Here is a 14,743-nt window from a genome sequence, read left to right on the forward strand (position 1 = left end):
CGCAAAAATAGAACTGACTTCTTAGGGGTATATCTCACATGATTTGTCAATACAAATCACCTGTTATAAATCACACATAATACAACCCTTCAACCATAGATTGGCTAGTGGCTCAGGCCTGTTTTGGAATGCTAAGTGTAGATAGTTGTATATCAGGCTTCAAGTCCTAAACTTGATATTTGTGCTCACATTTTCTTGAATTTATTCCAGGCCTATCGGCAACGTGCGTTTAGTGAGAGAAGACGTTCTCGTTGACTATAAAGGCATATGTGGTGATTTGGTCAATTTCAATATGATGTGTCGGCTTAATCTCTCGAAGATGCTCATATGATTAACATGTGTGTGCATGTACTCATAAATGTGAGTGTATATGCGTATATACGAGGGTCTGTATCGTGTTAAAAATACTCCCTTCGTCCCATAATATGAAAGTGTTTTTGATACTACACTAATATGAAAAACACTCCTACATTATATTATAAGACAGAGGGAGTACGTAATAAGGTAGACAAATGGTCTAACTTCAAAAAAAAAAGGTAGACAAATGGTCTACTTTCCTTTATTTCCAAAAAAATACGTGGGAGACCGCACACGTGGTCACGCACGCACACGGGCACACGATACCCTGTGAGACCGCACACGTTGTCCCTCCTTTTTTTACCACGAACACCCCATTCACCGCGAAAATAATGCCAACTCTGTTTCAGGCACCCTTCGATATTTTTGCTTTAAAAAAAAACTCTGATCAGGCACCCGCTACATAACCAGTGAGAACCCTGAAACCCTCGAAAATCGCACCTCCCGTCCATCCCACTTCCCTCTCCAGTCCACCCAAAGTCCGACGAGCAACCACCCGGCCATGGCGACCACCGACATCCGCCTCTCCATCGGGCACCAGACCCGCTTCGCCCTCCGCCTAGCCTCCGCCATCTCCTCGCCCTCCCACGCCAAGGGCTCCGCCGGCAACGCCGCCTTCTCCCCGCTCTCGCTCCACGTCGCGCTTAGCCTCGTCGCGGCCGGCGCCGGCGGCGCCACCCGCGAACAGCTCGCCGCCGCGCTCGGGTCCGCGGAGAAAGGCGGGTCCGAGGACCTCCACGCGCTCGCCGAGCAGGTGGTTCAGGTCGTGCTCGCCGACGCGTCGGGCGCCGGCGGCCCGCGGGTCGCCTTCGCCAACGGCGTCTTCGTCGACGCGTCGCTCAAGCTCAAGCCTTCCTTCAAGGATCTCGCCGTGGGCAAGTACAAGGCCGAGACGCAGTCCGTGGACTTCCAAACTAAGGTGATCCCCTTCCTTGTCTAGCTAGTTCTTGCAACGACGGCAAGATCCTTCACCAGAAAAAAATACACAGTACAGATTTGCTCATTATTTGTGCACATCACTAGCTGGTAGTTCATCTACTCGTGTCTTTACAGTTCGCCGTGTCATTCTTTCTCCGAAAGTGGTTGTTTTGTGCAGGTGTGATGTAGATATGGATATGGGGTGGTATTTCGCTAGGTCTTTTAACCATTCTAGATTTGTAATTTAGTGGTTTCCATACTGTTTTGTTGAACACCAGGAGCTTTGGTACTGTTGTATGGAGTTGCTACATATACGTATAGGTAGCTATAGAAGAGCATTGCTGAAGCCTCTTGTCTTTCGGCTGTTTTGGTAAATGCAATAAATTCGACTGAATGTTCTACTGCTAAGCGTTCAGGCCTGTGCAAATTATTTCCTTATCAAGCTTTAAAATGTGATGAACTACTGATGCCGTGCCAAAAGAGCTCAATTTAATCATTGAAGTATAGGTGTTTACTAAACAGTAGAAATTGATGGAACTTTGGAAGTATTACTTTTTATGGTGTCATGTTGCTAACTTGCTCTTTAGATTTCCCCTTTGTACAGATAATTTACACACTGGAACTTGCATTAGTGCGGTTTTGGCATAGCTAGTCCGTTACTTTTGAGATGAAATATACTCCTTTTTAGAAGTGCAATTTTCATAGTGTGCTATCTAGTGATTTGAAGCCTGCGGAATTTGTTGATATTGACATTTTTAGGCTCTTGAGTGTAGTATGTATGTTAGATCAATAGGAATGCCCAGGGCATTCCAAATTCGTTGGCCTGTATTTAAGCGTTTTCAGGGTCTTTTTGTCGTTTTCATTTATTACCTTCATGGGGATTTTGTTTCTAAGATAATGTACAAAAATAAACTAAAGATTACTGGATTAGAATTGTCAAAAAATCAGTAGTGGTATTGCACAATGTCGCTCCTAGTTGGTGTGATGACCATTTAAATGAGTATACATTTCGAGCAACTTTAAATGAGCATTAGTATGATTTTTCAGTTGTTCTAAGTATTGATGTATTTTGCAATGGTCCAGGCTGCTGAAGTTGCTGGTCAGGTGAACTCCTGGGTAGAGAAAATCACAACAGGTCTCATCAAAGAGATCCTCCCTGCAGGGTCTGTTGACAATACCACTAGACTGGTTCTTGGTAATGCCCTTTATTTCAAAGGAGCCTGGACTGAGAAGTTTGACGCGTCCAAGACAAAAGATGAGAAGTTCCACCTCCTTGATGGGAGCTCAGTTCAAACACCATTCATGTCCAGTACAAAGAAGCAATACATTTCGTGTTCTGACAGCTTGAAGGTACTGAAGCTTCCTTACCAGCAAGGCGAGGACAAGAGGCAGTTCTCCATGTACATTCTTCTTCCAGAAGCACAGGATGGTCTCTGGAACTTGGCCAACAAGTTGAGCACCGAACCAGAGTTCTTGGAGAACCATATCCCAATGCAGAAGGTTCCTGTCGGGCAGTTCAAGCTTCCGAAGTTCAAGATATCATTTGGATTTGAAGCGTCTGATATGCTCAAAGGTTTGGGTCTCCAGCTGCCGTTCAGCGCAGAGGCTGATCTTTCGGAGATGGTGGATTCATCGGCGGGCTTATACGTCTCGTCCGTTTTCCACAAGTCGTTTGTCGAGGTGAACGAAGAAGGCACCGAGGCTGCCGCGGCAACTGCTTCTGTGGTCACACTTAGGTCACTGCCAGTAGAGCCCGTGAAGGTGGATTTCGTCGCGGATCACCCTTTCCTCTTCCTTATCCGAGAAGACCTCACAGGCGTGGTGCTATTCGTCGGTCATGTGTTCAATCCCTTGGTGTCTCCATGATGTGTTTGCTCTGGATCGCTGCATTGGCAGTGACCACAACTATCACATGTGAGTGGAGGGGGTTTCAACTTTAGATCATGCTGCCTGTGCAATAAATCCGGTGGATGTTTTTTGTTTTCGAATAATGGCTTGCTTGATGTATGGAGGTTGTGGTGAGTTAGTGACAATAATCCAGGATTGCTGTGGAGTTTTGTGCTTTCAGTTGCTTGATGCATGAGATGGAGGTTGTGGTGAGTTAGTGACAATAATCCAGGATTGCTGTGGAGTTTTGTGCTTTCAGTTGCTTGATGCATGAGATGCCCATGCTGGCCAAATGCTTCTTAGCGAAGTATGAGCCATGGTCTTTGCATAATTTGCGAGAATGATCTGGATTATTTTGTTAATCTGGATTGTTAGACGAGTGAGTTTGGTTGATCAGGCGCCGAGAGCGACGTTGTCCTCCGTGGCCCTATCGTTGTCAGTCCACGATATGCTGAAATTTTAAACCCTGTCCCTTCTGAGTGTCTCGAGTATTGACTCCTGAATTTCACAGACAGAAAGATTCCACAATGGTTCATAATTTATTGACTCCTGAACTTCTCAACAGGTAAGATGAGCCCACGATATGCTGAAATCTGATATTAATATGCACAACTCAAATTGCTCAATAATATGAGAGTCTCTTATCTGAACCGAGTGCATATCTCAACACCTGGAGCCCTGCACGTAAATGGATACACTGAATCGTAGCAAGAACCACAATGCAGAAACACACAAACTCATCTGAACTGAAAGGTCGAAACGAAACTGATCAAGCTGTAGTGTCTCTTATTTGCCTACAACACATATACATGGTACAAAGATGATGTGATGACACGGGTTACAGATGATCTACCAGTTCTCAAATCAGCAGAGATAGTCAACACAGCATTGGAGCAACACAAGGTCACATCCAAAAGGCCAAACCGTTGTACTACAACATTGGAAGTACAGAGACCAACTAGTACAACAAAGTAACATTTGTGGGCGGGCTATCAAGCACCGCGGTACCCTATCCCTTCTGAGAGTCTCGAGTAGCTTGGCATCTTACGGTCAACTTATAGAAGAACTGCTTCGTCGAGAGGTTTTGCACCGTCACATAGCATACACTATCTCCCCGCTGCTTTCGACGTCGAGGTCGGCGTCTGAATCAAGGTCGTCCATGTCGTCGTCAAGGTCGAGACCGTCGTTCAGGAACTGGTTGATCCGAGAACCAGCCGCCGGGATGGTGGCCTCCGCCAGGATCTGCATGATCTCGTCCATGCTCTGCATCGGCTGTTCAGGCTCCTCATACTGGCTGCTCATGGTGCTGTCGTCCACCAGGTCAGCTGGGAGGTTCTTCAAGAACCACGGATGGTTTCTTATCTCAGGGATTGTGATTCTCTGCAAAAGTTATCAACCTTAAAATAAACTGCACGCAACAATCTAGTGACTCAAACACTACATGGTTAGTAGATATAAGTACTACTCACGGTAGCTGGGTTGCCAACGAAAATCTTGGCGATAAGATCTCGACACTCGGAAGATATGTGCACGTAATCTGGAATCGAGTACTGCACACTCAATATCCTCTGGCAAAGCAAGCTCATTAGTTTGTGATCAGAACAGAGATGGTCAAGAGATTAAGATAGCTATAAGAATGGGAACCTGAATTGTCTTCCTAAAATTCTTGGGCTCATCAGGATCCTCAAAGGGATATGCACCAACTAGCATAACATAGAGCGTCACTCCACAGGACCACACATCCGCAATCTTCATTTCATCGAAGAACAAAGGATTAGTGGCAGGTAGCTTGAGATGACACATCGCAGAGTCTAGTAGTACCATGGGATTATACATCATGCATCTCACGAATGGAAATCTTCACAATGCAAATATGGTTGGAGAAAAATGGGCATGAACATTACACAAAACAACAGGATCAGGATATCATGAAAAGTAATATTAACATGGAGCAGCAATATGTATGCTTCAAGGCCTTTAGTTTCAGAAACAAAAAAATTCGGACGTCACCGAGATATGCGGAATTTTGGAAATTCCGCGTATTTCAGAAATTATTTGGCATTTTGAATTTTCAAATTTAATGAATTTTAACCTAATTCAATTTTTTAATTTGAACTGGACTCGAAATTTCAGGGCTATAAGTATTTCATACCCCGCCGAAATATGCGAAATTTTCAATGAAATTTCGTTGAAATTTTAAACCCTGGTATGCATACCTTTCCATCATATTCCTTCTTGAGAAGAACCTCCGGAGCAATGTACGCCGGTGTTCCAACCGTAGATTTTGGTTGCGAATGAAGAACCGATGACTGCAAATACACGAAACAGGAATGAGGAATGAGTAGAATAACAGGTCGATACACTAGGACACAAAAACTACTAGGATGGCAAGCAGAGCATAAACCCCATTCTGGCATGTAAGCAGAGTAAATACTATGTTGATTGCTGAAAACTGAAAGCCTGCGCGACAGTGAAGCAAGTATCTTGTTTTAGTAAGTTATGTACCTTGGAATAGCCAAAGTCGCATATCTTGAGGCGAGGAGCCGTGCTCCCGTCCAGCAGCGTGTTCTCCAGCTTCAAGTCACGATGGCATACTTGCTTAACAAAAGACGAAACCATTTCAGTCGTAGCTACCGTAACAGCCTAACGAACTGTGGAATCGCCCGAAAAGGAAAGAGTACCATGGAGTGGCAGTAGCTGACTCCTGAGAGCAGCTGCTGGAAGAAGAAACGCGCCTGAAAAGTCAGAGGCTTGGGCGGTTAGTACAGTGATCGATCACTAGTAGTCCACGTATGAGAAACGGAGAACGTCATGGCGAAGGAAGGAAGCGGGAGGGTGATGGGCGGACCTCGTCCTCGCTGAACCTGCCGGCGTTGCAGATGCGCTCGAAGAGCTCCCCGCCGGAGGCGTACTCCATGACGATGGCGAGGTGCGTGGGCGTGAGGATGACCTCCTTGAAGCGGATGATGTTGGGGTGGCGCAGCGACCGGTGGTTGATGATCTCCCGCTGCACGTTCTCGTCAATCTGCTTACACGAACGCAAGCTCTTCAGCTCTGATTCCGTCCCGCGCAGGGAGACGAAGAACTAGCGATGCTCTGGTAGTAGAAGTAGTAGGAGTACCTTCTCCCCTCGCTCGATGTACTTGACGGCGACGAGCTGGCCGTCGGCGCGGTTGCGCATGAGGCGCGCGACGCCGAAGTTGCCGGAGCCGATGTCCTTGACGAGCTCGTAGCGGTCGCCGTCGTGCATTATGGGCATGTCCATGCCCGGCCCCACCGTCAGCGCCGCCCGGTCCATCCCCTCCCTCCCCTCTCCCCTTCCCTTCCACCCACCGCCGGCGCCGGGAGCAAAGCAACCGAGCTCGCTCCTCCCGTGACCCCGCGATCCAAGAGAGAGAGACACACACACCTTGCCTTCTCCCCTTTAGTTTAGTTAGCTGATGATGATGAGCTCCAGCTCCGGGGTGGTGGACTGGATTGGGCGGAGGAGAAAACCCACCTCGTGATCTCTCTCTATCGCCTCGCGCTTTTCACCCCGCGCCCACGCCCCGCCGGCAGCCTTTATTTCTCTATTAATAAAATCGCCGCGCTCTGGTTTCTTCTCCTCCCTGTCGCTCTGCGTGATCGCTCGATCTTTAAAATATTTTTCTCTCCGCTCTGCTTCGCAGGCGAACTATCCAGTTCCAGTCCGGTGGGGAAGACGGGCGGGGGGCGTGTCGCGTCCTCCTAGCCTAGCCCAGCCCAGCCCCCCGCTAACCGACGTGTGGGCCGGTGGGCGCTGGGCCCCGCGCGTCGGCCTTGTCACGGGAGGGCGCCGGTGGTGTGCACGTAAGCGGCGTCGGTCAATGACGTGCAGACCCGGCGCGGTGAGGTACGGGCGGGACCGGGATGTCGGTGTCTGTTGTAGGACGGTGGCGTGGGCGTGGGCGTGGGCGTAGGCGTAGGGTGGTGGGGGAGGCTGAAAATATCTGGAGGGGTGGCTGGAAGGCGTACCGCGTGGAGCACGGGCGACAGCCTGAACTTCTTCAGGTCGGTTAGTTGAGCGGACCGCCGCTCTATGCGTATCGGATGGTGATCGGGTGACGTGTTGTGCGCGTGGACGGCTCCGATTGATTTAGCGCTGTGGGCGTGTTCTCATTTCGGCACCAGCGGCTCGACTTGATCGGCTGACTCGCTGTAGCTAATGACTGCATTAGGTTGGGTCGGTTTGGTTTGCCGTCTTGACTAGGGCATCTCCAATCCAAAACCCAAACGGGCAACATTATTTGTCCGCTTATAAAATGTTTATGTTGGGACGTGTTCGTAAAACTTACTTTAGATCGGTGCGCAGTGACCTGACGCAAGGCTTTAAAAAATCCCCTGCTTATCAGCCTCCTTTTTCTTTTCTTTTTGTAAGTCGTTTTTTTTCTTCAGACATTGAAATGATTCAAATATCAATTTTGCAATACGATTATAATTCAAATACAAATGTTACAACTCATACATAAAAAAACTTTCAAATTACATAGCTTAAATTAAACTCCAATTTATTCAGACTCGTGCTCTATTGATTTTAATGAAACACTAGCAATGTTCCATTGGGTCATTTGGAAGTTGCGTATGAGTTTCTGATTACAAATCTTAAACTCCATCGCATCTTGTTCCGAGAGATCGACAATTCCAAGATAACTCATGTGTTCTACATTGCGAACACCCTCACAACATTCTAGTATTGATCCCTGCTAATGCCTTTAAGACCAGCTCATGTATTGATGATGAGTGTGAATTTAATGGGACAGGGGCTGGCCGTCGTCGATTTCAAAGTGATTGGTTCACAAATGATTTCTTGTTGGAATATTCATCTCTCACAAATCTTGCCTATTGCTTGCCTTGTTTTCTCTTTTCGAAGAAGCCAATTGGAAAGTGTGGTTCAGACATATTCACGGTCAAAGGATTTGATAAGTGGAAACAGGTTAACAATAGAAAAGAATGTGCTTTCCTCATGCATATGGCACTACTCCCAACTCAGCTCACAATTTTGCAGTTCTGTGTTATGAAAACCTGAAAAATAAAATGAGTCATGTTGATGAGGTGATTAGAAAATAAACTAAGAAGATGGTTCTTGATGCAAGACTAAGGCTAAAGACTTCCATTGATGCCATGAGGAGAATAATTTAATTTCAAACATTTAGAAATTTTAATACTTGATGTCTAATAATTATTCTACATTGATTGCATCAGGTGGTTAATGTTCCAAGCATGTCTGAGGAAATGATGAATCCGAGGATTCCAAGAACCAAAGTAATTTCAAGGAAATGATTAAGCTTTTGGCTTCTTATAATAAGGATGTACATGAAGTTCTACAGAATGCTCCAAGAAATGCAAAGTACACCTCACCAACTATTCAAAAGGAAATTGCTAGCATATTTCCTGAAAAAGTGAAGACCTCAATTAAAGAAGAACTTGGTCATAGCAAATTTTCTATCATGGTTGATGAATGTAGAGATGAGTCTAAAAAAGAACAGATGGCAGTAGTTCTTTGTTTTGCAAACATAGAAGGGGTGATAAGAGAACATTTTCTTGATCTTATTCATGTTAGAGACATTAGTGCTTTGACTCTCAAGAACACAATTATTACCATCCTAGTTGATAATGGGTTGAATGTGAAAGATATTAGAGGCTAAGGATACGACGGGGCTAGCAATATGAGGGGAGAGCGGAATGGGCTAAAAGCTCTAATTCTCAAAGAGTGCCCATATGCATACTATATTCATTGCCTAGCTCATCAACTCCAATTGGCTCTTGTTGCTGCTTCAAGGGAGGTACATGAGGTCCATAATTTTTCTCACCATGCCAATTTTATAGTAAATACAGTTAGTGCATTTCCCAGATGCAATGAGGAGCTGCTAGAAAACCAGGCTGTTGAAATTGCTAGAGAGATTGAATTAGGAGAGCTTGGCACAGGAAGAGAGTCCAATCAAATAGGATCTTTACAAAGGGTCGGGGACATGAGGTAGAGTTCCCACAACAAATCCATCAAAAGTTTGTTAAAGATGTTTACCGCAACAATTTCAGTGCTAAGAAGTGTAGCAGCTGATCGTTCAGCTACAAGGAACTCAAGAGGAGATGCTAGAGGTTCCCTAAAAATCCTAATGACGCTTGATTTTGTGTTCATTATACACCTCATGTAAAGAATCATGAAAATCACAGATGTCTTGTGTCTTGTGTTAGATTGTGTTTCTAACACGAAGGAGTTGCTTGCCGAACTGAGAGATGATGGGTGGGACCGTCTTTTTGAAGATGTAAAATCCTTTTGTGCGAAACATGAGATTGACATCCCGGAGATGGATCAAAAGTATGTCTCTTCCCCTATCTATCTATGATTATTTGAATTAAAATGTAGAGATTTAGTCACTTACCTACTTACTCATCAATGTCTAGATCATGCAACTAATTCATGTTTTTCATATATATTGCAATTTTAGATATGTTGATGTGACAAAATCTCGAAATGAGCATGAAAACACCACAGTTCTCCATCATTACAAAGTAGATGTGTTTAATGTTGCAATAGATCAACAAGTGATAGAATTGAATGATCGATTTAGTTCTCAAGTAACTGAGCTTTTAGATCTTTGTTCGTGTAACACCCTCGATGCGACTATAGCTCCCACGTGTTGAGGCACGACTTAGAGATATAATCGCATTGAAGGCATATGTCGCAAGTTAGGCAATCTTCACAACATCCCATGTAATATGATAATAAAAGGGGAGACAACATAGTTGGCTTACACTCGCCATGTCAATCAAGTGCATAAATAACATTACATCATCCAAACACTCATGGCCCGACTACGGCGCCAAAATAAAAGAGAACCCAACATGCGACAATGGTCCCGTTCACCCCCAACTGGGCACCACTACTTATTATCGGGAAAGGAAACATAGTAACGTTGAGAGTCTTCGTCGAACTCCCACTTGAGCTCATACGCGTCTGCTGGAGCGGAATCATCAGGTCCTGCATCTGGTGTAACAGTAATTTGTGAGCCACAGGGACTCAGCAATCTCGCACCCTCGCGATCAAGACTATTTCAGCTTATAGGTAAGGCAAGGTAAAATATAAGTGGAGCTGCAGCAAGCGACTAGCATAAATGGTGGCTAACTTATTCGCAAAAGAGAGCGAGAAGAGGAGGCAAAGCGCGTGCGAGAAACTAGCGAGCAACCTGCGCAAACATTACTCCAACACCGTGTCCACTTCCCGGACTCCGCCGAGAAGAGGCCATCACGATAACACACTCAGTTGATTCATTTTAATTAATTAAGGTTCAAGTTATCTACAACCGGACATTAACAAATTCCCATATGCCCATAACCGCGGGCACGGCTTTCGAAAGTTCAATCCCTGCAGGGGAGTCCCAACTTAGCCCATGACAAGCTCTCACGGTCAACGAAGGAATAGACCTCCTCCCAAGACGTTCCGATCAGACTCGGTATCTCGGTAACTCAAGACACTTCGACAGGTTAAAACAAGACCAGCAACACCACCCGAACGTGCCGACAAATCCCGATAGGAGCTGCACATATCTCTTTCTCAGGGCACACTCAGATTGTCTTAGGTACAGATAGGCCAGCCCAGAGTTGCCCCTGGTGGCCACCGGTAGCTGACAGGTGGACCAACACTCAGAGGAGCACTGGCCCGGGGGGGGGGGTTAAAATAAGATGACCCTTGAGTCTGCAGAACCCAAGGGAAAGAAAAGGCTAGGTGGCAAATGGTAAAACCAATGTTGGGCATTGCTGGAAAAGCTTTAATCAAGGCGAAATATCAAGGGGTTCCCATTATAACCCAACCGCGTAAGGAACGCAAAATCCGGGAACATAACACCGATATGACGGAAACTAGGGTGGCAAGAGTGGAACAAAACACTAGGCGAGAGGCCGAGCCTTCCACCCTTTACCAAGTATATAGATGCATTAAGATAACATGGCAATATAATGATATCCCAACAAGTAAATAAAAGATGTTCCAACAAGGAACGGCCTTCAATCTTCACCTGCAACTAGCAACGCTATAAGAGGGGCTGAGCAAAGCGGTAACATAACCAATCAACGGTTTGCTAGGACAAGGTGGGTTAGAGGTTTGACATGGCAATTTGGGAGGCTTGCAAGCAAGTGGTAGGCATCGTAGCATTGGCATAGCAAAAGAGCGAGCAAACTAGCATAGCAAAGATAGTAGTGATTTCGAGGGTATGATCATCTTGCCTGCACAGTTGTCAAAGTTGACTGGATCCTCGAAAGCAAACTCAATGGGCTCCTCGTTAGTGAACTCGTCTCCCGGCTCTACCCAAATAAGACAAACAAGCAACAAGGATACAATCAACCACGTGCAAGGCCAAGCAATATGATGAAATGATGATATGCTATGCGGGATGCGAAATGCAAGGTATGACAGGAAATGCATGAACCTGGTCTCAACTTGGAAATCCAAGTGTGCCACTGGAAAGATGAGATGAAATCGCTTGAAAACGATATAAAGAACGCCGGAATCGGAGTTACGGTTTGGAAATGGCAAGCGTTTCAAAAATGACACCGGTCTGCGATTTACGGCAAGTAGGCCTCTAAATGCAATGAAATGAACATGCTACAGCACCCAAACATGACAACAAAATACATGGCAGGGAAGTATTCAAGATGCTTAACAAAAGTCTAGCACTGAGCTACGGCCAAATCATCCATTAACAGATTCAAACAAGCATGGCAAAAACGCAAATGGTAAAACAGATCTCAGACTTGGTGAAATTAACACTTGTCTGCAATTTCAGATCATATAGCCCTCTTCGGAGCAACAAAACAATATGCTACAGGACCTGAACATGACAAAGAAAGACATGGCATGGAGCTACTCAACAAGCTTAACAAAAGTCCCTTAGTGACCTTGAGCCAAAAGGGATCACAAAATATACTAACAAGCACACGAACATAGCAAAAACATAATCAGTTTCCATACTTAGTGAAAACTGGGACATGCTGAAACATAACTCACGAAGGCATGTTTACGAGCTCGATGCGCTCACCACAGTGCAAGTCATGTCAAGACAAGCATAAATCCCTTAAGAAGGCACAAAATGCAAGCTAGACATGGCAAGAACAATGGCATAGCATGCACGGATCAACTACAACATCACCGGCAAAATCGCAAACAAGTTGATGATCTGCCCAGATTCGCAATGAAGTAAAAGTAGAGCTCGATTGACTCAAGCTAGGGTGCTCCATAATTGCAAACAAAGACATGGATGGATAGAACACTACAATATTAACAAAACTCCCTTACTGATCATCCTCAAAAGAGGCACGGATCACTAGGAAACAACATGAACATATGGCATCATGAGATAAACAACTCCAGGACTTAGTGAAATCACTAAGTCCCTGAAAACAGAATTAGCAAGTGCACCACTTTGCAAGCTTGCAAAAGTCACCACACACATCCTAAAAATACATGGGTTGCACCTCTAGAGAGATGACAAAACCCTTAACAAAACATATGTAGAACTCACGGGCATAGCATGCACACAAAAATCATGGCAAAAATGACAAAAGTGCTAAACGGAGTAGCAGATCTGACAATTAACTCAAGTAGCCCTCTTCTAACAGCATTTCGCGCATCAAGATGAACTCAAATGAAAATGATGCAATGGAATGAAATGATGTACTCTCTGAGATGAACATTTTGATATGCTATATGCATGAATCGGAGCTACGGATGCAAAGTTACGGGGCCTCGAACAGGAGCATATAGATCAAGAATTTCGGGACTTAGGAAAAAAAATGACCTAGGGTTACTGTTCACCCCGATCCAGATCTAGATCCTCCCGGTCACTGTAGCGGCGGCGGCGAGCCGAGGAAGAACGGTGGCGGGGCGAGGCCGAACGGCGAGCTCGCCGGCGCGGCGCGGCTTGGCGGCGGCCGGAGTAGGTGGCGGCGGCCGGCACGCGGCAAGGCGGCGGGGTCCTCCGCGGGAGGCGGCGGCGGCGGGTCGCGGCTCCGGCGGGCGGCTGTCGACGGCGGCGAGCGCGAGGGGCGCGACGGCGAGGCGGCGGAGCCGGCGACGTGCTCGGGCGGCGCGGGCAAGCCGGTGGAGGCGGGTGGCGGCGTGGGCCTCGGGGGCCCGACCTGGGCCTCCCGGGCCGGCGGCGGCGACGAAGTGGGGCGGCGGCGCGGTCCAATGCCGGCGTGACACGTGGCGGCGGGAGGCGGACCGGACAATGTCCGTCGGCGGGAATATGTCCGGCGCGCGAGAGGACGATTGGATCTAGGGTTAGGGACGAAATGAACCTGAGATTTCGGAGGAGGGGCTATAAATAGGCATAGAGGGAGCTAGGAGAGTCCAAATGAGGTGCGGTTTTCGGCCACGCGATTGTGATCAAACGCTCTAGAATATGGAGCAGAGTTGGGTGGGTTTTGGGCCAAATTGGAGGGGTGTTGGGCTGCAACACACACGAGGCCTTTTCGGTCCCTCGGTTAACCGTTGGAGTATCAAACAAAGTCCAAATAGTACGAAACTTGACAGGCGGTCTATCGGTAGTAAACCAAGGCCGCTTGGCAAGTATCAGTCCAATCCGGAAATGTTTAATCCCCACACACGAAAGAAGATAGAAATGACCATCGGAGGAGAACGAAGCGCCGGAATGCAAAACGGACAACGGGGAAAATGCTCGAATGCAAGAGACGAACACGTATGCAAATGCAATGCACATGATGACATGATACGAGATGCATGGCAACGATAACAACACACGGAGACAAAGACCCGAACCCGAGAAAATAAAATAACTTAACGTCGGAAACGGCAAGAGTTGGAGTACAAATAGGGAAAGTTACATCCGGGGTGTTACAGTTCGTCATTGGATCCGAGGCATGATGCTTTCAAAAAGTCAAAGATATGCACACTAGTGAAGAAATTCTATCCAGCAGATTTTTCTAGTCAAGAAAGAGATAGGTTGGAGTGCAAGCTACCACATTTTCAGCTTGATACATTCAACCATCCGGAGATCAAGAACTGCAAATCACTTGTTGATCTGAAAAAAGGAATAGTTAAGACTGACAAGTCTTCTGACTATCCAATGGTTGAGAGGTTGTTACGATTGGTGATAACTCTCCCAGTGTCAACTGTAACAACAGAGCGAGCCTTTTCTGCAGTGAAACCAGTAAAGACACGGCTTCGAAGTAAAATGGGAGATGATTTTCTTCGTCATTGCACGTTAGTTTACATTGAGAAGGAACTAGCAGCCAAGTTTAACTCCGAAGAAATAATTAATATCTTTGATACGGGTGCTCGTAAAGCGGAATTCAAATTGATAGATATGTAATCGTTTCTTCTTACTACAGAACAACAGACATATATTTACTATCTACATCTCCTAATATATACTATGGTATCTTATTATATATCCTATGGTTTTTTTGTGGGAAATCTATAGCTACTAATAAAGTACAGAGCGTTTCTGCCCGTCTGCCGTCATATTTTTTTACAAAAAAGCCACCCGCGATACCACATTAAGTGCCCTTTCTTTTTGGGGTTCAGCCCAATTGCGGCAGCCGCTAT

General features: G+C 46.1%; 2 protein-coding genes across 3 annotated transcripts; one reads left to right on the top strand and one right to left on the bottom strand.

Moving 5' to 3' along the window:
- The first annotated feature begins 775 nt into the window (after positions 1-775).
- On the top strand, positions 776-3,420 carry LOC125527098 (serpin-ZX). Its single transcript, XM_048691674.1, has 2 exons — positions 776-1,276; positions 2,359-3,420. The coding sequence occupies exons 1-2, from the start codon at positions 860-862 to the stop codon at positions 3,139-3,141; spliced, it is 1,200 nt and encodes a 399-aa protein (XP_048547631.1). The 5' UTR covers positions 776-859; the 3' UTR covers positions 3,142-3,420.
- A 508-nt stretch (positions 3,421-3,928) lies between these two features.
- On the bottom strand, positions 3,929-6,823 carry LOC125527099 (serine/threonine-protein kinase SAPK10). Of its 2 annotated transcripts, XM_048691676.1 has the most exons (9): positions 6,284-6,823; positions 6,011-6,187; positions 5,844-5,897; positions 5,668-5,760; positions 5,379-5,471; positions 4,807-4,911; positions 4,632-4,730; positions 4,237-4,542; positions 3,929-4,185 (listed from the first exon to the last, which is right to left on the bottom strand). In XM_048691676.1, the coding sequence occupies exons 1-8, from the start codon at positions 6,458-6,460 to the stop codon at positions 4,255-4,257; spliced, it is 1,086 nt and encodes a 361-aa protein (XP_048547633.1). In that variant the 5' UTR covers positions 6,461-6,823; the 3' UTR covers positions 3,929-4,185; positions 4,237-4,254. The 2 variants fall into 2 exon arrangements, with proteins under 2 accessions (XP_048547633.1, XP_048547632.1); XM_048691675.1 differs by having other exon boundaries at positions 3,929-4,542; positions 6,284-6,821.
- Positions 6,824-14,743: the final 7,920 nt, after the last annotated feature.

Source organism: Triticum urartu, unplaced genomic scaffold (genome assembly GCF_003073215.2).
Source record: "Triticum urartu cultivar G1812 unplaced genomic scaffold, Tu2.1 TuUngrouped_contig_2887, whole genome shotgun sequence".
In the NCBI taxonomy this organism is placed as follows: domain Eukaryota; kingdom Viridiplantae; phylum Streptophyta; class Magnoliopsida; order Poales; family Poaceae; genus Triticum; species Triticum urartu.